This window comes from Euleptes europaea, chromosome 2 (assembly GCF_029931775.1).
Source record: "Euleptes europaea isolate rEulEur1 chromosome 2, rEulEur1.hap1, whole genome shotgun sequence".
NCBI classification, from domain to species: Eukaryota; Metazoa; Chordata; class Lepidosauria; order Squamata; family Sphaerodactylidae; genus Euleptes; species Euleptes europaea.
In genome coordinates this window covers 90,533,115-90,556,611 of record NC_079313.1, presented here as the reverse complement: position 1 = coordinate 90,556,611, position 23,497 = coordinate 90,533,115, and the positions used below count along the sequence as shown (strand labels likewise).

The window sequence follows — 23,497 nt, the reverse complement described above, 5'->3', positions numbered from 1 at the left end:
TAAGTGCTAATTCAGATATTAAGGCCACAGGCCTGTTGCAATGTATCACTGAACTAAGTGAAATTTAATTCTGAGAAAATATGCAAAGGATTGGCTTGTATGTACATTAGGGAGGGGAAATGTTTTCCACTAATAACTCTCAATTGTTCAGGTCCTTTCATAAAAACGATCCATTTGCTTTCCTATCATCTTTTGGTGAATGTTTTTGGTGGATTTCCCTGTATACTTTGGAATTAAGTCCTATGTTCCCTGGGAATAATTTCCAAGTGATGAAGCATGTACATGACCCTAAGCAAGTTTGCTCAGCAAAAAGTCCCACTAAATTCAGTGGGATCCTAGGAAGTGAACGCGGGATTCCAGCCTTCTTTGGAAGTATTTTTCATTGATATTAACAGGACGTTTCCAAGGAGCAAGGTATATTTGTGTATCTCTTGATATTTGGGTCTTTGCAGTAAATTACTTGTATTTCTGTTTGAGCTTTTGGTGAAATTCTATCAGGTTTCTATTTCATTAAATAGCTGACTTTACTGGAAAACCAATCTAAGAGACTTGCTCCCAAGGTTGGGTCCCCCTCTTCTGCAAGACTGCCCAGAGGTACGACTATATGGGGACAACCTTTAGGGCAGCTGGTCACCCCAAAGTTGCATGAAAAGGGCCCCTCTCTTCTGCAAGGTTGTCCAGAGAAGTAACTACAGACAGAAAATACTTTAGAGCCCCTGGTCCCTCCGAAGGTCCATGAAGACAGGCAAATTATGCAGTCAATTTGTTTGGATACAACGTCTGGGCTGGGTATGGACCTTCTTGTGTCAGGAAGGTCTACAGGAAATCATAGAGTTGGACTCCAGGGTCATCTAGTCCAAACCCCTGCACAATGCAGGAAATTCACAACTACCTCCCACACCCCCCCCAGTGACCCCCTACTTCATGCGCAGAAGACAGCCGCAGTGGTCTCTACATGCCAACTGACTGCGCCTTATATCTTTCCCTGTGGGTAGCCGTGTTAGTCTGTCTGCAGTAGCAGAAAAGAGCAAGAGTCCAGGAGCACCTTAAAGACTAACAAAAATATTTTCTGGCAGGGTATGAGCTTTCGTGAGTCACAGCTCACTTCTTCAGATAGTATCTGTTAGTATCTGAAGAAGTGAGCTGTGGCTCACGAAAGCTCATACCCTGCCAGAAAATATTTTTGTTAGTCTTTAAGGTGCTACTGGACTCTTGCTCTTTTCTACTATATCTTTCCCTGTGAGACACTCGTAGGCCATTTATGCACGGGAGGTTTCGCTTTGGATTGGCCGCTCTCTAGATGCACCTTTTCCCCATCCGAATTCTCAAAACTCTGCACGGGGGCTTATTGTTGCGTTTTGAGAATTCAGATGGGGGGAAAGGTGCACCTAGAGAGCGGCCAATCCAAGGCGAACCCTCCCGTGCATAACTCGCCGTAGTCATGCACACGTGCTTATCTGAAAAGACCTGCCTTTGGAACAGCACGGTGCCTTCCTCCCAACGATGTCAGCTTTGCTACTTCTTTCCTGGTCTCTGCGCATCACCGCCAGGAGTTTCCGCTTTCTTTAGCGTTCCCAGAAGATAATGCACAGTGGGTAGCCGTGTTAGTCTGTCTGCAGTAGTAGAAACGAGCAAGAGTCCAGTGGCACCTTAAAGACTAACAACAATATTTTCTGGCAGGGTATGAGCTTTCGTGAGCTGTGGCTCCCAAAAGCTCATACCCTGCCAGAAAATATTGTTGTTAGTGAGACAGCAAGGTAGACTTCCCCTGACTATGGAAGATCCACTGATTTAGCAATTGGTAATAATCTCTTTTCCTTTCTGTAAATGTATTGAAATGTATTAGGACAGCAAGGGAATAGCTTGTTGCTGGGCACGATATCTCTGTGTGTGTATGTCTGTGTGCTAAGGAATTGGGGCAAGAGTCATGAAGGGTTACAGTAAACCATAACAAGAACTGGGTGAAACTGTTACCCTACTGCCGCCTCGATGTCTGGAGTGCTACCAGCCTACCCTGAATGTTGATGGGTTGTCATATCTTGAATTTGGATAAATCTCTCTCCCTCAGTACAATCGGAGCTCAGAGATTTCTGCCCATTAGGGCCTCTGAGTCAGCAGCTGCAAATAAACTGTTTTCTTGGAATAACGATCTCAGGTCTCTCTCTCCCCCCCACGAAGCCCCGTTTACCACGTCATTAGCCTTTAAGGTGCCACTGGACTCTTGCTCTTTTCTTGCTCTTGTCGAAGAAGCGAGCTGTGGCTCCCGAAAGCTCCTACCCTGCCAGAAAATATTGTTGTTAGCCTTTAAGGTGCCGCTGGACTCTTGCTCTTTTGCTGCAGTACAAGACATACAGGAGTAGTGAAGTGAAACGCAAGTTTCTTTTGAGTGACCGTGATCCTAAAATTACGGCTACCGTGGCTGAATTTCTTACAGGAGTTCTTAAAGAACAAGAAAAGTTTTATTAACCCGACTTGGAACTTATATGTATTGCCCTTTGGAGGTATATTGTGTTTTTTCTCTCTCTCTGTCTTTTGCTATGCCAATAAAGGCTAATGAAATGAAATGAAATGACTCTGGCTCGTTTCTACTCCTTTAGCGTTCCCCACCCACCCCGCGCCTCCCCGCACCTTGTTCCAGAAGGGGCGTTCCCGTGGGCCGCCCCAGCCAATGAGAGCTCGGGGGCGGGTCGGGAGCGGGCAGGTTTGGAGCATTTATCAGCCCCGTGGCCGGGTTAGCAGCGCCCTGAGTTTGCAGCCAGCCAGCCAGCCGGGTGGTGGGTGGGCGGCTGCTGGCGGCCATGGATCGCGGGGCGCCGTCCTCCCCCTCCCCGCTCCTCAAGTCCCCCCCGGCCCTGCTGAAGAAGCAGGCGGTCAAGCGGCACCACCACAAGCACAACCTGCGGCACCGCTACGAGTTCCTGGAGACGCTGGGCAAGGGCACCTACGGCAAGGTGAAGAAGGCGCGCGAGCGGTCCGGGAAGCTGGTAAGGCGGCGCCCGGGAGGGCAGAGCCCCGTTGCCCTGGCCCCAATCCGAGACTGGACCCGCCGGCCGTCGTGCACAGCCGCTGGCTGCCCCGAAGCCGTCGTTGCCCCCTGGGCTTTTCCCGCATGGGCCGAAGGCTCTCCAGGAGGCGGGCGGCCGCGGTGTGCGGACGCAGCCAGAGCCCGTTGCGCGCTGCGGGAGCTCAAAGCGGCCGCAGGGAGGTCTGCTTAGCCGAAGGCTTTCGCGGTTCCTGCCTCGCCTGCCCCCCGACCCCGCCCTCCCGATGATCCCGCGGATGGCTCGCCTTCTCCGCCGTGCATGCACGGGAGGTTTCGCCTGGGGCCGGCCGCTCTCCAGATGCCCGTTTCCCCCATCCGACTTCTCCAAACTCTGCACGGGGGGTGGGGGTGGGGGGTCATTGTTGAGTTTTGAGCACGTGGCTGGAGAAAACGAGCGTCTCGAGTAGCAAATCCGAGGCAAAACCTCCCGGGTTGTTGCAGGTTTCCTCCCGGGCGTGGGGGAATCTCTCGCCCCTTTTTGAATTTTCCCGCTGTCGGCATCTTTCTCCCCCCTCGCCGGTCTCTCTCTCTCTCTCTCTCCTCTCACCCCCCCCCCCCCCGCAAAGCCCTGCAGAGGCGCTGCCTCTGCAGAAAAGGAGCGTCACCTCTGCACCGCGCAGCGTTACAGCCGTCTAACCTCGGGTGACCCGCGATGCTTTGGGGTTCCGGGGCTCAACCTCTCTTTCCCCCCCCTTCCGCCCTCCCGGCTTGGCGATTCCTGTGCATCTGGTGTAGCGGAGGTCGGGCTCTTCTTTCGCTTTCTCCCCCTCCCGGATCCGATGCTGGACGGGTGCAAAGAGCGCGGTGCCGGCAGCAGCTGCTGCAGGAGGCCGAGGGAGGGAGCGGGCCATCGAGTCCGCGTTTGCCGGCGTGGCTCGCCCCGCGGGGTTTGCTGACGGCAGGGACCGATGCACGCCAACGGGAGCGTGGCCACGGATCAAAACGCGGTTGCGTGCTGAATGCAGGATCCCCGCTTATTCATGCAACATACGGGTCGGGCAACATCCAGGCGGGTCTTGAGGAAATGGCTTTGCTGTTCAGATGAGCGTTGTAGCTAAACGACGTCTAGTACCCCTTTCTCTCCCCCCCCCTTTTCAGGTGCTGTTAAACAAAGTAGCTCTCCGGTAAAGAGCCGGGCCGACCCTCTGTCCGGCCCTGCGTCCTGTGCCAGGTGCTATTTGAACTGCCCCTGCTTATTGAGGAAGGCGCCCCATTGCCCGGGTCAGCGGTGCAAAAAATGGTGGAGGGAATGGGATCTGGTTTAATAAACCGAGTTAGCTGGCTGCGAGGCACGCCTGGGCAGGTAAGGAGTGTAGCCTTGCAAAACAACAAACAAGCAACTTCCCTCACTTCTGATGACTCATTCTAGTTGAGAAGGGAGAGTGATGAGATTGAGGGCCATTTCGTCAGAGCTAGGGTGGTCAACTGCTTTGCCGTTTTGCAAGGCTGCCCTCAGTGGCTTCTCCTTGGGCGAAGATGGCAAGGCAGTCTCATTTTTTTTTCCTCCTCCTTGTAGCGGCAGCAGATGGACTGTGTGAGTAGTCACAGGGCCCCTTTAGCAAAGACTTGTTCTCCCCCCCCCCCTTTTAAAGTGGAGGACAAAGCTAGCCAATCCTCTGCTGCTTTGGTTGCCTGCCCACCTCCCACTGTTGTCATTGATCTGACATGAATTGTCTGTCAAGGCTGCGCTGCTGTTTGCCTTTGTGGCTGGCTTCATTTGCAGTGTGGAAAGTCATCTCCTATTGGCTGCCGTGGAAGGGGGTGTGGGAGAGATCTCTGCAGAATCCAAGAGGGACCCGGCGTTCTCTGGTCTCTCCCGTCTGACCTTGCTATTCTGGTGTAAATCAGTTTTTTTCCAGGGTAGAGTGGGCCTGTATGTGTAGCCACTATTTAAATTTGTCTTAATGCTGTCAGAGGATGGGTCCTAGCAGGTGGATTTGATTCGAAGCGATTTGATTTAGTTATTAAGACTAGATTTAAATCATGCTTTTCTACATAAAGACCCATTCTCGCTGGTTTAATCTTAATACGTACAACCAGATGAAGGTTTTATTTTTAGAATAATAACTTTTCAGATTGGTGTTACAGTTATATAAAAAAAATTACAGGTTTGGTTATACTATTAGAAATAGTAGTTAGTTCACCTCGCAATGATTTAATAATTATCTATCTCCAGTTTCATTTGGGCCACTGGCCATTGCATTTCTTTGTTTCAGTGTTGCATTTTGCGCACATGCCTGCCTTACCCGTATGTAGAGGAACTTCTTTAAAATATTCCCAAATGGAGTCTCTTTTACAACCAACTGCCATTATAGATTTTCTCCTCCAGGGAGAGAATAATATGATAAAACGTCGGGCTAAACGCAAAAAGATCCCAAGACTTGTGGAGTATTCTGCTCAAAAGGTTTCACTGTCATTTTTACTGCTTGTTCCTCCCTCCTCACACTTAGCTCCTTTTGTAGATCTATTCCACTCCAGTCAATCCTCTATTCATTGAACTTCTTGAAACTTGGCACTTAGGAGGTAAGGGGTTGATTCTGTTTACATAGGTTTGCAAAGGAACAACGAGATTGAGGTCTTTTCTCTGCTTATTTTATAATATTTTTGCTGTGAAGAAGAGGCATGTTATCTCTGCAAACACCAATTCACACTTTTCGAGAATAGCAAAACCAAACATCTGTGATAATATCTTCTAGGTAGAAAAACTTCCCAAAATAATCTTGCAGAAACCTCTGGAAGAACATGACATTGTGAACGGATTAATGGAATTCATTTACCAAAAAATGTAAACTTTACATGAATATACAGCTTCATGCTGCATAATTAAAAACTAATCCTTATTTCATGATGAATAACCTTTGGACTAAAATGTATCTTAAATAGAAAACTATTTAAAATACCTTTAGATAGCTTTTCCCCTCAAAAAGCATTTCTTTTTTTAAAGATCTAATGTACATTTAAAAAATCTGATTTTTAAAAATTGTATTATAAAGTATTAATTTTTATCCACCCTGGGTCCTATCAATATTTTTTGGATTTTGCTTTAGGCACTCAGAAAGCTTGCTGGTAGTTCTCAGTGCATGGCCTTGGCCTCTCTCCAGCAACCTCTATAGGAGATGGAGTGCATGAGCAGGCTTGGCAAAGATGGAATAATTTATCTTGTGGCATCATTAGCCAGGCGATTGATGTGCCTTAATAAGTAGTGTTGATGTGGGTGGTGGATTACAGTTTCTAGTCATGCTGACTGATGTGGCCGTTTGTTTCCTTGTGGAAAAGGATTTGCATGTTTGCTTGACTTCCTTGCAGTAAAGAGCAAATATCAGGCTTGGACTTTGTCTACTGCGTTTTTATTATGATTGCTGTTATTACTCAGATGGTAAAACATTGCTCGGCTTACAGTTGCTGAGAGATCCAATGTTTGATCATATTTCTGGTTAATGGGGTATTCTAGCTTGGTTTTTCTAGCTGTCCCTTTTTAAAGTTTAAGCCACAACTCAGTTTTGTAGCTGGCTGAGGAGCACAGATCCACACAAGATTGCAAGCTAAAATCAATTTCTTTGGAAGCAAGTTGCATTACAGCAGATTGGGCTTGCTGCTAGTTTTGTGTGTTTGGGATCCCTGTCCTAGCCATTTTCTTCTGCCTTAATGCTACTAACATGAAATAACACAGCTCATTTTCTAATTTCAGTTTAAATTTTCAGTCCCTTCTGTTTTCTGAGCAAGGTGTACATAATAGCTGGTGCCTCTTTTTAACAGAGGCATAGTGTGCTACTGCACTAGCTGTGGCTTCTGGGAATCTACCCATCTAGCTGCATCATGGTTATCTTCTTGTCCAGTTGCTTTCCCTTGGATCCATCAAGCTACTCAGACTTCAAATGAATCAAAGCAAGCCTTGATCAGTGATGTTGCTGATCGTAGGGAACCAATCTTGTATTACCAAGTCAACTGTAGGACAAATTTAAATGAACAGTGCTCATGCAAAGAGGTACTGTGGTTGAATGGGACAAACAAACATCTGTACCTTTTCCCATTTATTGTTGTTGAAGCTGTTTGCTGGCTTTATGTAACAACATGTTTGTTAATGCAAAGGTTAGGACTGACCTGCTTTTCATGGAAAATTCCTGATAAACTGCAGACTGGGTTAAGTGATGACTCTAAATTGGTTCCTTAACCTGTTTGCTATGCTCCATCTGCCTATAAGCAAGAGTGAGAGAAGGGCTTGCTTTTAGTTCTTGGCTTCCAGCCAAGTCAAACAGGAAGCCTGAGTTTCCATAGTCTTTACTGGCAAAATGTGATACATCTACTCCAGGGTCTGGGCTGTGCATTCAGATAGGAAAGGGTGGTGTTCCTAGAGATGCTTAAAAATGGAAACTCCCCTTTGATCTCTGGAAACTAGAGAACACTGGGCTCTTTGACAAACCTGTGTAATCCATAACTTGTTACGAATGGGGCAGTAATCAGAATCTGGAACTAGTTTTGAAGCACCTGGCAGACTTTCATTACCTTCTGGAGATCTTTTCCTCTCCAGAGCCATAATTAAAACCGGATTTGAAATGTGCTTTAAAGCCAAATCACAATACTCGAGTGGAACTGACTGGTGATGTGTGATGTCCATCCACAATCTGCTGTAAAGAGTGGAAAAGATCACTACATGAAGTATATGCCCAATCTATCTGGTTTCTCTTTGAAGAGTTTGATGTGGGTGACTTAATGGGCACTTTTTCTAATCTCTTGTGAGCCATAGATCTTCAAAAACCAAAACAGAGCCCCTCTCCATAAAGGACTTGCTTGATCATGGGGTCCAGGGTGGGTCATCAAAACAAGATCTAATGCCCTCTCCGTAATCTGAGCTCTTAACCTCATTACTAAAAGAATATTCAGTGCCCACCTTACTTCCTATCAGATACCATGTTCAATCAAAAGTTGCTTATCTTGCACAATTCCCAAATGCATGCTGCAGTTGGAACTCTATGTACACGTGTCCGTAGAAATGTGTAACCTTTTGGCTGGGAGTTGTGGCAGGAGGACAGTAATAGGTGAGGAGGAGTGAAAGTGTACAGGCAGGATAGCATGGCTAAAGGCCATTTGGAAGAAAGTGGGCCCAGGTTTTTTTAACATCAAAATATTTCACAGATTGCTTGTTTTCAAATATATTCCCCACTCCCAAATAGAATCAGGTTGTTGTTGTTTTTTGTAATTTCCATACTAAACAAAGGAATGTTTATATTGGCTTTATCAGAGGGGGGGAGTTTAAATTATGTTGCCTGTACTTGACACCTTTCAGTGTAATTCTTAAAACACCATCTACTACTTCCGTTTTGCAGTCCCTCAGCAGCAATAAACCTTGCTTCTCTTTGCTGGGCTAAGAGACCAAGGCTGACTCATGCACTTTTGAGTCCGGGTGCTGGAGAGCAGGTACATACTTGCGTCCTCACTTACAATGTAGACACAATGCATGTATACGTGTAAATCTGATATGTGCGTCTTTGCTTTTCCTCCATCTTTTGAAAGTGGGAGGCTCATACCTATCAGGCCAGTTTATCTTACTATCAAAACAGAGAGGAGCATGTTTGCCCAGACTTCTACAAGACATACTGGGTCCCTGGCCAGTTCATTGTGGGAATGTGGATCAGCTCCCTAAACCTCAGAAATCTAGCGTCAGCAAAGATTTCTTCTCATGGGAGAAACAGAAAAGTGGGTGCTAGGATGCCTATTTTTACTGTGCAGATAGGTACTAAAAAGTAACGGAATAACTGATTTAATGCATCACTATTTTAGGATTGTCCTACTAGGGTAAGGAGCATAACAGAATCTCCAAGCCATCATCTCAAACTGTGGGATAGCAAATGGTGAGAATCAGTGGGCCGTTAGCTTTTCTGCGCCTGTTCGACCTGCTACCTGCAGGTTGCCCAAGCTTGCAGGGCACTGTGGGTCAGGTTAGATACCAGGCATTCCAGACATACGCCGCTGGGTCAGCGAATAATGGAATGATACAATTCACTGTATGTGTTTGGGAGGGAGGGATGAGGACCTTTAATAAGCTGGCAGGAGACAACTTGGCCTGTAACCAAAAAGGGGGCCTTGGTTGTCTCACATTTGTGCACACCCCAAATAGTACATCAGGCAATGAAGCAGTGAGGCAGAAAGGGTTAAAGATTAACCCCTGAACTTAGTAGAAGGGTCACCAAATGAAAGTGGCTAGAGCTCATCTGTGCCTCTGGTATTGCGAACATTTTTTTTTTGCCACTTCCCCGTTATTTGATTCTTTATTCAGCCTCATTGGTAGGTAAGCTAGGTCTTCTAAAGATAAGCCTTAATAGGACATGACTATGATGCTCTGTACGTGTAAACAGCAAAGTGACATGTTGGTCTGTGACCTGCTTCTGACTGATGTGACAGCTTTGGAATAAGTAAAACAGGTCTTCTGTGGAAACAGAGCTCCAGGCTTCTGCTCCCATCTCTCTAAACATCTCCCGTATCTTGGTGATTGACACATGCATATCTCTTGAGCAGAAAAGCGTGCTTTGAGCCTCCCTGATCACTGTAGCAGGAGTGATTCATGATGGATGCCTTGTTTTGCTCCACTTATCAGCTTATCTTTGAAGATTCAACTCTTGACTTTGCAGAACTGTACCAAAAAAAGTAACAAACCACAAGGGGGAAGGAAATTGCAGTGACATAACAATTATGTCAAGGGAACACAAGGCTGAGGCAATCATCCTCATGACGCCACAGGAATAGCAGCCAGTGTGGATGGAGTGGGTGGGATAGGTACAACTTCCCTGTATCATCTGGCTTCTCTTGGAAACATTTACTTCAAACATGTAATCACTTCTGTGACATAATGCAGCTAGAGAATAACTACCATTATTTTGTAGCTTGAGAGGGATGGGAAAGTAAGAAACCTGAATCCTTGCTTTGTTCCAGTTGGAGCTAATGAAATTCCTCCTGTGTAAGCACTTTAGGATTATAACTTAGGTGACTGCTACAGTGATGGTTTCTGTTGTAAGCGAGGGAATCCCAAAATAGCATTCCATCTCTGTGCGTAGTAAGTGCTGTCAAGTCACTTCCGACTTATGGGGACCTTATGAATTAATGACTTCCAAAACGTCCTATTGTTAACAGCCTTGCTCAGGTCTTTCAAACTGAGGGCCGTGGCTTCCTTTATTGAGTCAATCCATCGAATGTTGGGTCTTCCTCTTTCCCTGCTGCCTTGAACTTTGCCTAGCATTACAGCCTTTTCCAGTGAATTCTGGTCTTCTCATAATGTGATCGCCTCAGTTTGGTCATATAAACCTCTAGGGAGAGTTCAGGCTTCATTTGATATATTTGTCTTTTTCCAGTCCATGGTGGTGTCCATAAAACTCTCCTCCAGCACCACACTTCAAAGGAATCAACTTGCTTCCTGTCAGCTTTCTTCACTGTCCCACTTTCACACCCATACACAGTAAAGGGAAATACTATAGGATGAATTATCGTGATTGCGGTCGCCCGTGATACATCCTTACACTTAAGCATCTTTTCTAGCTCGTTCATGGCTGCTCTCCTAGTCTCAATCTCCTTCTGATTTCTTGGTTGCAGTCTCCCTTTTGGCTGACGATGGAGCCAAGGAATAGAAAATCTTTTAACAAATTCAATTCCTTCATCGTCCACCTTATGATCTTTTAATTCAGTCGTCACTATTTGAGCCTCCCAGTGCTAAATACCTTCCCTGTTAAATGCCACCAGAATAAGGAATGCAAAATGCACCATCCCTGAAGACAGCTGAAGGTCCTGTAGCTGCACCCTTCCCCCCCCCCCCAGTCTGTTATTGGTAATAGGGAATTGTAAATTAATAGTGAGTGGCTGGGAGAGCGCCAGCTCTTCACTCCCTTAGGATGCAAGGCTAGGCCTCTTTCCTTGTTGTTGCTGGGAGACTTAGTATTGTGTGTCCTCCAGGATCCTTTTACAGGATTAATACTGTTCCGCATTCTTGTCCGATAGAAGAAACGAGGTTGTGCTGGATTCCGTTGTAAATTCAGCCCAAGGAGCTCATTGTCTTCCCAATCCCTTTGAAAGAGGATTAGCAGCATCTATTCTCCAGCACTCTCACTTTCCCCTCTCCTCCCCTTCATTTCCTCGTTGAGGAGTTTTTCATAATAAAGAAATCTGAGCAAACTTTGGAAGGTTTGAGTTGCCAGGTCAGATTTCCAGCATTTTAGCCAGTTGGCCCTGTTTGAAGGAAGTTCCATGTTTACTCCTCATACTTTGTTCAGAAAAGCGAACATTACCTGGAACTTAATGGGTTCTCTTTTGGTGCCAAGCCTTTTTTTTTTATTTTTTTAGCAAATCCAAGTGACGTTTACCTCAACTGGTGACTTGCTGGGATAACATACATGTGCATATTTGCACGGGGGGCGGGGGGAGCTGTTGGCACTTTGGTTTTGGGGTGTGTCTCTAGATGGGGTGGAGTGTTAACTTTCAAAATATTTCTAGCATTCCATTAGTTAGCAGATCAGGTAATGATATTCCCATCATGCATCTCTTACATCAGTATAAACTTGTGAGTTTCCAAGTACAGAACCAATTCCAGATCAGTATTGTTCTTCAGATTTCTGGTGGTTGAGGGTTTCATTTGTGTGGCCTGGAGGTCAGTTCAAATGCTGGCAATTAAGAATTCAAAAGCCTACATTCTGTTGCTCTTGGGTGATTTCCTCAAAAACGAGGTTCAACCTACTGCTTCTTAATTAGTTTTGGATCTCTTTCCCCTCATTGTACTGTTCATAACTGCTCTACTACCAATCCTGAGCATGCTAACCATGAGCATGGGAGCTGAGCCCTTGTGCTAACCTCTTTCGAATTCTCCATTCCAGGTTGCTATCAAGTCTATCCGGAAAGACAAAATAAAGGACGAGCAGGATCTTGTCCATATTCGGAGAGAGATTGAAATCATGTCATCCCTCAACCACCCCCACATCATTGCTGTCCATGAAGGTAATTTATTTATTGTTATATATTTAAACATTCATCTCCTGCCCCTCAACCAACGACTGGTTCCCAGGGTGGCAAATAAAATCACAATTGTAAAGGGTATCTCACCAGTTACTGGTCTTCAGGCTACCCCCTTCTGGCTGTTCCCTCAATTAGGGTGGCCTGTCTGGCATTGACCATAGCTCTGGCCTTTACCTTTATGGCTTGTGTTCTGTGGAATGGGCTTCCTGAAGAGGGTGAGGACTTTCCCTTCAGTAGAAGTCTTTAGAAGATTCTGCAAGGATCATTTATATGCCAGGCCTCTTCATTGGGTATGAAAAACAGGCTTTTTTTTTTTTTGGCAGGGGATATTTGGGGCTTTTATTTTATTTGTTTTTTTATCAGTAGCGTTTATTTGTAAGCCGCTTTGAGCCAAGGGGAAAGGTGGGGTACAAATAAAAACAATTAAAACATTGCGAACTAAAATGACACGCAGCAAAGAAACATTAAACCCAGCAATTCAGTAGCAGCAGTAAACATAGCAGGTGTAAGGTTGAAATCCCAACAGAGGGGGAGGAGCCTAGGAGTCTTTTCCTGGTTCTGCAAATGAAACCGTCTAGAAGCAGTTGAGCACCCAAGGGGAGGAAGGCCCAAAGCTGAGAAAAAGCAATTTGAGGGAGGGATAACCTTTACATATTACTTTTTTGAAAAGATACTGGGATAGTACTGGCATCTGCCTCTCTTTTATGTGGCTGTTCGAAAAGGGATCAAATGAAACCAGAGATGCTGCAGTGCTGGTTATTTGGAGGTGGCGAGGCTTGCATTGTGTGTTTCTGACTCTGCTGAATGTAACAGCTGCGGGTCATGGACTTCTTTCTGGTATAAAGTGTTATCGTTTTGAGTCTCTTTCCTAATGATGTCCACAAATTGAGGCAGTGGCTAAAATAGGGGGTTAAATGTTTTGCTGGCCTGTCTCTTAGAGGAATAAAACACTTTTTGTAAGCTCTGCACAAAGCATGGTGCGAGCTTCCTGAAACAGATTTAAGTATGATATTATTTGGAGGCTTGGCGGAAGAAATGTGTCTTACTACTTGAATTTCAAGCTTGCCCTGTCTCTTCCACTCAAGGGTGTGTCATAAAATAAGTTAAACTAGGTAGTTTTAAAATACATAAATAACACCCAGATATCCAAGTGTAATGACTCTGTACCAGTTCCTAACACTTGGAAGCTTGCTTGTGAATTACTGAAGGGTTTTATTTTAATTTGGAGGCTAATTGCGGAGCAGGAAATGAACAAAAAGGGTTTTCATTGGGTGGTGCTGACAGTTGTTTTGACCCTCTTTCCCACTCTTAACTGTGAAGTAAACACTGTCCTTCACCCAAAATGGAAATATTGCAGAACGTTAGGATGGAACTTCTCAGGGTCAGGGCCAGACTATAAGCGATGATGGGCATAGGTCAATCTTGTGGCTGCCGACACCCTTTTAAAAGCATTTGCAGTTCTTTAAGAGTTGCTCCAAGACCCTGATCCAGATTGGGTATGGCGGCACCCCTAGGAGCTCTTGTGCCTCCCCCCCCCGTACCTTTTCAGGTGCAGAAACAGCTGATTCTGCACTTGAAAAGGCACCGGGAAGGGGGGGACAAGAGCTCCTGGGGCTGCTGCATTCTCAATTTGGATTGGGGCCTCATGGCAGTTTTATAACAACTCCTTTTAAAATAGCATTGGCGGACATGGGATGGATCCGTGCCCACCATCACTAGCAGTGTGGCCCTCTGTGGCTTCTGCCTGAGGTGCAACTGGATGACTCAGGAGCAGCAGCACTCAGATCTAGAGTGCTGAAGGCCTCCCCCCCAATCATCTGCTGTCATTTGCTTCCCTCTTTGTCCTTGTATACAAAGCAGTTGAGGAGGAGTAACACGTCCTCTTAAAAATAGCGAGTTCCACTTTGCTAATAAAGGTGCCTGCGAAGTCTTCCATAGAGCACTGTAAAAAGCAGCTCAAGGGGTGTTAATAACCTTCCTCCAGGCACTACAGCTTCGCTGCTGTAGATGGCAAATGCCGGCAGTATTGTAAAGACACACAGAGGTGGGAGATCGAAGGTGTTGAACTGTTAAGTGTAACAGAAGGGCTGGCACTTTGTGAGCTGGATTATTTATACAGTCTGAGTCATTCTGATTATGGCTCTTAGCATAATCCAAAAATAACTTCAGAAAAATCTTGCTTTTGGAAAAGTAGTAGTGATTTCTTCCCACCAAAGCAATGCTGTATGTATGACGGACGGTGCTTTATATGCATCACGACTGTTTACCACACTGGCTTGTTACAGACAAGCAAAAGCTCAACCAGCTTGAGTTAATGTAACATTTCTTTTGAAAATTACGTTTGCTTTGTATAAAGAGCACATAGAACGGATACTGTAGGATTCTCTCGCCCCCCCCCCCCATTCTAAAGCAAGTGAAACTGCTGGTTGGCATAGGAAGTAAAACCACAGGCTTGCCAACAGGATAGCTTGGCCTTGAGAACTCCTTGTGATCCCTCCTGACTTCTCTGTCCATCCAGTGTTTGAAAACAGCAGCAAGATTGTCATTGTGATGGAGTACGCCAGCAAAGGAGACCTCTATGACTACATCAGCGAGCGCCAGAGACTTACTGAACAGGAAGCTCGGCACTTCTTCCGGCAGGTGGTGTCTGCGGTCTACTACTGTCACAAAGTGAGTGGAATTTGCTGGCCTTGGAGGCATGCTTGATAGAAGGGCTCTTCTGTAATGACTTCAGGCGGGCCTGCCCCCACCCCCAGACAAAATCACACAGAAGAGTATCTGGAGGCCTTCAGGGATGTTCTTTGTTCCTTAAGAAATTTAGAAGATGAAGTTGTGGGTGTCTAGGAGCCAGTCCAAATCTCACACTTTCATTATGCTGATGCTCATACATCTGGCCCCAAATGTGGCCTATGAGTTCATATTTGTATGTTAGATCAGAAGCAGGATTCTGCCTTGCTGCTTCTTTCCCTGAAACATATGTTACAGCTAGACAAATTTTGGGGCAAGTGTTGTTGTTGTTGTTGTTTGTTTGCAAAACAATGTGCTCTATGTCCAGTTCATGGCAATAGCATGTAAATGTCAATAGCAGGTAAATGACATTAGCAGGCATGATTGGATTAGGTGTGATATACGGAGAGGAGGTAGAAGTGGAGAAATCAGCATTGATAATGAGACAGGAATCTCAGGACTCTATTCAATCCAGGAGAATGCCTTGTCTTGATCAGCCTGGTCAACTTCAATCCTATCTTGGGAGAAACTCCCTAAGACAACCCACATAAAGCATTCTCACTTGAATTTCATTTCTGAAACCTTAAAATGAGAGAGACGTTGAAGTGACAGGTATATACTTCTGTACGCAGCTGTAGCTCGGCAGCTTTGCATGTAGGAAGGGCCCAGGTTCTGTTCCTGTCAGCTCCAGTTAAAAGGGTTTCAGAGACCCTGGAGAGCTGCTGACAGTTGAAGTTGACAACACTGAGCTAGATGGGCCCATGGTCTGAAGCTGTGTAAGGAGAATGAGCAGCCATGTCTTCCTTTTTACTTGCAGCGTCACTATTTACCTGATGACTAAAAAACAGCAACAATGTTCTGCACTTAACTTTGTTCAATGGGAGCACAGTTAAGGGAGATGGGAGTCCGTATAAACCTTTCCTTAACTCTAAAAAGACCAGCCTTGCTTTTGTACATTTTTAAAACACGTTTTTACTTTTGCCTTTTTGCTGTTTGCACTTGTCTTTGTGATTGGCATGCCAGGAATCAATCACTGCTATTTGGAAAGCACCTGCTTATGCCTATTCTCTTTTAACTTGACTTCATGTTCTTGGACTCAAATGTTAGGCAGGCAAGGGGAATTTTGGTGTGATAGGCTGTAAGATGCCTACTTAGGAGGCATAGCATTTACAATGCATATTACCCTTTGGTTTTGTTACTGAATTGGAAGAAGAAAGTAGAAACACGGATTTTGGACTTTCCCCTCTTTAGGAAGGAATGTGGAGGGCAGGAGGATAAAATATGTGGGGAACGGAAAGGTAGATAAGAAATTGTGATCAAGGAACCTGTTGCATTTCTGCCACATTTAGTTTCCTGGTGTTAAGTCTTTTCCAGAAAGTTCCCATGTGTGCTCAGACTATGCGTTGTAAACATGAGACCTAGAAGCTTGCCTTTTTCCAGCAGCAAGCCCAAGGCCCTTGGATTTCTATCAAGTTATGATTTGTTTTGGTCTTATCTGACTATACAGCCATAAGAATTAGATGAACTTTGAGCACTGTTGTATGATGGTCATCACTACTGGGTTGGCAACAAAGCAATAATGTGGATTCCTGGGGACATGAGAATGCTTGAGCACAAAAGAGTGTTCTGAGGAATAAGTAAATCTGGAGCTAAACACAAGTTGTTCTGTGTTTAACAGTGATGTTCAGAAAATATAATAGCAACAGAAAATGTTTCGTTGCAGAGGTGTGTTGTGGGTCTTGAGATTTATTGACCTTGTTTAGTGCAAACTAGGTGTCTCCTGTGTCATTCCTGCTAGTGGGATTGGCATGAGGCTTGCAGGTTTGTATAGAAACCTGCATTCTTTTGGCAGCATCTGTGATTGGGTAGATCAGCACTAGGATGGGATGAAGGTAGGCATTTGGCTCCAATTCTGTTTGAGAGGCTAATCTATGTTTGCACCACAAGTTCCCAGGAGCTCTTTTCTGGAACTCTCTCTTGTGTTGTAAGTGTGTGGGCATACATTGTGCCTTTCTCCTTTACTTTGGCCTCTTCTGCTAGCTCTTTGCCTTTCTGTGGGGGGATAAACTCAGTTTTGTGTATGTGTGTGTTAGATGGGCAGGATGAATGGAGACAGTCTCCTGGCACACTTTGAGTTCCGTTCTCTGTAAGGAAAACAAGCTCAGCTTCTGCCCTTTTTTCTGTCTCCATAGAATGGGATTGTTCACAGAGATCTGAAGTTAGAAAATATCCTTCTGGACTCTAATGGCAACATCAAGGTGAGTAGTATTATCCAAAATATTGGGTGTAACATGCGCCACTAAAACGTGTGAATCTACCACTATTCACGCCATTGTGAATGTTGGTGGGTATGAGGCTGAAATTGCTTTGTGCCTTTCTTTAAAATCAAGATTGCTCACAAATGAAAACTTGACAAACCAGGAACATTTTAATTTAAAACATTATTTGTGGGATAAATGTGAAAAATCAGGTGTATATTTTGGCAAGTGAGTATATTTACATTGCCATTGCAAACAAATTTAAACTTGTGTGTGTTTGTTTTTTAAAAACCCTGCAGTTCTAATTGAACTTTATACAGGAAGGGGAAAGACCCACAAGGATTTGCTGGGAAAGGGAAATCTCTTCATTGTGGGTTCTGGTGTGTCTATCCCCTCCCCCATCTGCTGGTTGTGGCAATCCATAATGCATCCCACACTCTTGCCAGTCAGCATAGGTATAATTATCAGTTCTTGGAGCGGGGAGTAACCTTCCAAGTTAGAGTTTAAGTCAGGTTTTTCTCTAAACCAGAACCCTAAATCATAGCTGTAGCTGGCCCTGTATTGTTGATTTGCATAGCTGCACAGGGGACAGCGCTTGGTTATTGGATGTAGTGATGATACTAGTGTTGTTGGTTAGGCCAAATCTGGCAATAGTTAATGCAAGTCAGTTACTTAGATAGCGCTTCAAAGGAGTGGTATACAGTAGGCCTCTGCACATAGGCTTTGAAGAGGGCTAGATGTGAGGTCAGTGCATGTCCACTTTCCCACAATTCATTTGAAATTATGTGTAAGCCACCATGAGCCAAGAGGAAAGGCAGGATATAGATATTTTAATTAAAATATTTGGCATATTTAGTGCATTTCTGATGGGGGGGGGGGCTGAAAAGGCAGGGAATTCTTGGTGCTCACTCTTAGCTGTAAAGCTTATACCATGCCAGCAATTCTAGTTCTTTCCTGCCCCATGGAGGCAATCACAGGAACAATATGGGTAGTGGTTTTGTTGGGGGGAGGCAGCAGCCTGCTGCTTCCAGATATTTGTTTTTTGTGTGTGGGGGGGGGGGGGGGGAGAGAGGATTTGCTGTTGGTTCAACAGCAGACCAAACAAACTATGTTGCATTCTAAGCCATTCCTGCTTCCCTGGATCTTTATGTGGAAAACTGGCTATTTTCAACTGACCATTATAGTATGAAAGCCTAAAGCAAAGCATGATGCTTCAGTGACCTGAGGGCCCCCCCAGCTATTCCACTTATCTGTTTCCTCTTTGGGATCGAGTTGAGGAAGGAAGTGATGCGCTTTGCTGCTGTCTGTGGCTCTAAGAAGCAAGATAATGCTGTTAACAAACCCCAGACAGGATAGCCACCCAGTTTGGAGCCAGAAGCCTTTAAAGAGGAGGTTGGAATAAGCTATAAATAGCTTATGGTTACCAGAAATTCTGGCTTATCTCAACTGATAAGCATAGAAAGATGGAGATTAATTCAAATAGTGATGTGTGGCAAACTAGAACAGGGGAGGAATTTGTGGCTTGTACAAAGAAGGAAACTCCAGTCTGACGGGGCAGGAGATTCAGAAAATGGTGGCGATTTATCAGAACACAGAGGATAATTCAGGAGGCTGGACTCCATGCTGTTGACAGGAGATTGCTATACCTGGAGCTGATTTGTCCCACTGACAGTCATTTGCATTTTGTGAGGACCTGTATGGGGATCTGGTCATGGGACAGTGATAAAAGAATGAAGCAACTTTGCCTAACAGCTGTTTCTGTTCACTATCTCTCTCTGTCTCTCTCTCTCCCCCTCTCACACACACAATAGAAAATTCTATAGAGAAAAGAACATTTCATCTTGCAGTGTCTGGCTTTGAAGTGCAAGTTGTGCTCATTGATTTGTCAAGCATGCTTTTATGATATGGATAGGGAACAAGTGTTCCTTCTCCACCCTCATAACGTGCGTTTTCTGGCCTACTGTGGGGGAGCTATGAGATCTGGTCTTATTAGAGGAGGTGAGATAAGACTGCATCACTCCAGATGTAGGTTGCCCCACCAGTTCACAGCCCTCTAAATGGGGGAGAGGACCTGGTTGGAAAACAAGGTGCCCAAGAATAATAGCCTGCTGCTCAAGTCCAGAGGGAAGTGGATTTCAGCCCCTCGGGGGTAAGGAAATGGAACTTTACGATGAAAACGTGTGAAGGAGAAAACTGAATCATGGGCTCCCCCAGTTTCTGCTGTGTGGTTCTGACCCCAGTATCCACCTGCCCGGATGGTCTGCTCCTCTGAACAAGGAGCCTTAACATAGTGGCAATTTCCCGTAGTTAATAATAAACCAAGCCTGCTGTAGTCTGTGTTGCCTGCACAATAGGCTGTTCCGCAACTGCGAGCCTGAAAGTATGTTCTGTACCTTCTGGCTCATCTGATTGGCTATGAGCTGGGTAAACAAGGTATGAAAACTGTGGTATCAGCAAATGACTTGGGCTGTCACATAAGCAGCATGGCAGAGCCGGGGCTCAGTTGCTTCTTTCACCCCTCACCTGCACCTGACAAAGCAATTCTGCTTTCATTGTAGGGACTTTAGGGTTGCTGCCTTTCCCCTGGCAAGCTGCTCTGTAGTGGGCAGGCACATGACAGGCAGAAATTTAACAGGCAGATTTCTCACCTCTTTACTGCTGCTGGAGAAAGCTTCCTCTGCTCTAATTCAGCCTGCAACATTCTTGTTAAGAGACACAGGGCCTATGTGTATTTGGGGGGATGATCCTAAATGCTTTGGCACTAATGCCTATTGAGTGTTAGTGGTCATCTGACCTTTCTGTACACTTATGGGAAACGGATATATGGTCTTTCGGGTGACTAACAGCTACGCAGCATTTACAGACTCTTTTAGAGTCGAACTTCAAGCTATGTTAAAGCCAACATGTTCTTGAGGTCCAAAGCTTAGCAGTGACTTTGCAGCCTGTTCTGCTGCCAGAATCTAGGGTGACCAGCTGAAAGCAGCTCTTTACCCTGAGCATATGAAGAGCTTCTGCAAGAATTGGTTTGGGGTTAGAAAGCAGGCCTTTAATGCATTCTTAAAGCACTGGATTTATCCTTTCCCCCCAGCAAAGAACACTAATCTGACTGATTTTTTTTTAAAAAATGCTTTTTCCTAGATTGCAGACTTTGGCCTCTCTAATGTCTTCCAGCAAGATCGGTTTCTCCAGACCTTCTGTGGCAGCCCTCTGTATGCATCCCCTGAGATAGTCAATGGGAGGCCTTATAAAGGACCTGAGGTAAGATTGCAGCTGATAAAAACAGAAGCACATAAATGCGGAAGAATGCAGTGCACATCCAAATGTCCTACTTGGAGCCCAGCTATGGTGAGACCATAGCTGAAATCTGGCTGTTGCTGCTGAACATTAACTACTAGCCAAAGTCATGTGGTTCCTCTGAAGCAGTGACAGTGAGCAAAGCTAAGGAATGTCTTATGTTGACTTTCTGACCGTCGATGCCAGGAGAACGTCCTCCTGGTGGGGTTGTAGGGTGTTTTTAGATGGGTTTTTAGATATCTTTATATCTTGTTGTAATGTTTATTTACTGAAGTGGTTTTATATTGTTACTGCCTTATGTTCTGAGATGCCCAGGAGAAAGGCAGGTATAAAAATATTCTAAATAAAGGCCTGAGAACGTGAAATGCCTCCCTGTAGCTTGGTCACCATTGCAGTGCCGAAGCAAATTCTCTTCTATGCCTCTAGGTTGACAGCTGGTCCCTTGGTGTGCTCCTCTATATCTTGATTCATGGAGTGATGCCTTTCGATGGCCAAGATTATAAGACCCTGGTCAAGCAGATCACAAGCGGGAACTACAGAGAACCCACCAAGCTATCAGGTAAGATACCATGGAATAGCGGCACGAAGCACGTCATAAAACGTGCAGCCTTTAAGGGCATGTTAATTCTTAGTCTCCTGTTTAGCGTGTATTCCTACTAAGGCCTAGGCATCCATTCAAAAAAGGTGAGTTCATAGGTTTTCTCATAGCCGACAAGTCAGCTTAATGGCTCTGAAAACAAGAGACCTATTTTTTTCTAACAGTTAGAGCGGTTCCTCAGTGGAACAGGCTTCCTCGGGAGGTGGTAAGTGCTTCTTCCCTGGAGGTTTTAAAGCAGAGGCTTGATGGCCATCTGTCAGCAATGATGATTCTATGACCTTAGGCAGATCATGAGAGGGAAGGCATCCTGGGCATGGAGTAGGGGTCACTGGGTGTGTGTGGGGGTGGTTGTTGTGAAATTCCTGCATTGTGGACTAGGGGGTTGGACTAGATGACCCTGTTGATCCTTTCCAACTCTATGATTCTAATCTAATATGGCCACTGCTCCTATATCTGATTGGCTATTGTGTTTGTCATCTTCCAGATGCCTGTGGCCTGATCCGATGGATGCTGATGGTGAACCCAGAGCGTCGAGCCACCATTGAAGATATTGCCAGCCACTGGTGGGTGAACTGGGGTTACAAGGTGCCAGTTGGGGAGCAGGAGTCCTTGCGTGAGAATGAATCTCCACTGGCCACAGTGGCAGAGTGGCTGCGCCGCTCTTCAAGGCCCCTCTTTGAAAATGGCTCCAAGGTACGCTGCTTCTTCAAGCAACACATCCCTGGTGTCACACTCGAGAGGCAGCGCTCACTTAAGAAGTCCAAGAAGGAGAATGATATTGCTCACATTCTACAAGATGCAGGCCCCACTCCGGAGAACCCTTCCAAGTCCATCCTGAAGAGACCCAAAGGCATCTTGAAGAAAAGAAATTCCGGTGAGAAGTCGCAGGTTCCACCTGCTCCGACACCTCCTGTGGACACATGGAAGGAAGACAGTGCTGCACCTTCTATTGATCTGGCTTGTGTCTTGTCATCCAGGGCTTTGGCCTGCAAGGCAGGATGTGTTGTAGCCACCCCTTCCATGCCCAAGAAAGGAATTTTGAAGAAGCCCCAGAAGAGAGAGTCTGGGTATTACTCATCCCCAGAGCGTAGTGAATCTGGCGATGTGTTGGACTCTGAGAACTTAGACGTTGATGCTAGTGTCTTTGCTGGCAACTCATCTCCTAATCAGAGCCCCAGTGGCCATCCTGCCCAGCGGAAAGGCATCTTGAAGTACAATGGCAAATACTCCTCCAGCAGCACAGAGTCTGACAGCGTGCCTGTCAAGGTTTTCTCTTCATTCGCCGAAGTTGCTTTGCCCAAGCTGTCGCTGGCTTCCCGTACTCATCCCTCCAGTGCAGTGAGTGAGGACAGCATCCTTTCCACTGAGTCCTTCGACCAACTAGACTTGCCCGATCGAATGCCGGGGAGTGGCGGTGGGGCACCCATGCGTGGCTCAGTGTCTGTGGATGATCTCCTGCAGTTGGAGGAGGCGGCGGAGGACACGGGTCGCCGGCTCCGTCGCTGGACAGTGACTCGTTGCCAAAGCCCCCTTGCGGATAGCTGCTTCTCTCTGGCGGACTGTGAAAATGTCACTGAGGTCTACAAGCGGGCTGTAGCTATTAGCATGAAACTGAGCTGAGGGGACCCCTTGCCAACAAGGCCCCCCAGAAACTTTTGCTGGCAAACAATGCATACATCTGCAGAGACATTTAGCAGCTTGGATTCTGCTGGAAGGGAGCGGCGCTGTCCAAACGATTTGCACTTCCCTTTGAGGTAGACGAGAGAGCTTCTGACAGTCTTTCTTTTCTCCCTGACTGGGCTTGAAGTGCAGCTGCGTGGAAATATTTATTTGTTGCAGAACTTTGACTTTTCTTGGAATGTATGGAGAGGACACTTGTGTATATGTTGTTTTTTTAAAAAAAGACTGTAAAATGGTACAACAGGGTATAGGTGTATGTTTGGAGAGAAAAAGGTATGTTGATGGAAAGTTAGTGAATATAAAAAAGGAGGACTGCTGGTGCAGTGGGCTGGAGAATTTGGGGAGATACCTGTTTAATTGCAGGGCTATGGGGTAAGGTGCATGGGGGGGAAGTTGTCCCAGCGTAACCTGACGGGGGGGAAAGTATGTCAAAGACTTAATTGGTTTAGCCCTGTCATTCTCTGGAACACCTTCATCTCTCCAAACAGACCCTGACAATAATTTCAAATCCTAGCAACTGGAGTGGTTATTGTTTGCACTGTGCTCCTTAAATTGCACAACGATGGCAGAGGTAGAAATGCTTCTGAAGTGGAATCATGACATAAGAAGGTAATAAGAAAGGCACAGCCCTTTCTGGCTTGTTAGAAAAATCTGCACTACAAACTTAAAGGAGTTTGACTGTACTTGGTATTTCTTTCCCCCTCCAGAAAAGCAGGCAACAACTTGCTAACAGGCTTGCTTGCCCCCCCCCCCCAATAAAACCAGAGCTCCAAGTATTCTTTGCATAAGCCATGGCAGTTAAATGAAAGCTTAGGCTCATCTCATAGAGCAGATATAACCTTTGAGGCATTGGATAAAAGAGAGGTACACAAGAGGCTGAAAATCCTTTCTCTTTGCTCACCTCTG

The 23,497-nt window shown here is 45.6% G+C and overlaps 1 protein-coding gene across 1 annotated transcript; it reads left to right on the top strand.

Annotated features, from left to right (window-relative positions):
* Window positions 1–2,798: 2,798 nt before the first annotated feature.
* Window positions 2,799–22,785, top strand: NUAK2 (NUAK family kinase 2). Its single transcript, XM_056844831.1, has 7 exons — window positions 2,799–2,984; window positions 11,896–12,016; window positions 14,553–14,704; window positions 16,954–17,019; window positions 20,158–20,277; window positions 20,740–20,872; window positions 21,396–22,785. The coding sequence occupies exons 1-7, from the start codon at window positions 2,799–2,801 to the stop codon at window positions 22,529–22,531; spliced, it is 1,914 nt and encodes a 637-aa protein (XP_056700809.1). The 3' UTR covers window positions 22,532–22,785.
* The last annotated feature ends 712 nt before the right edge of the window (window positions 22,786–23,497 follow it).

Excerpts from the sequence above, each read along its gene's own strand:
- NUAK2 (XM_056844831.1), top strand. The coding sequence starts at position 2,799 with ATGGATCGCGGGGCGCCGTCCTCCCCCTCCCCGCTCCTCAAGTCCCCC. Across the intron at positions 2,985-11,895 it reads GCGAGCGGTCCGGGAAGCTG|GTTGCTATCAAGTCTATCCG; the intron begins GTAAGGCGGCGC and ends TCTCCATTCCAG. Across the intron at positions 14,705-16,953 it reads CGGTCTACTACTGTCACAAA|AATGGGATTGTTCACAGAGA; the intron begins GTGAGTGGAATT and ends CTGTCTCCATAG.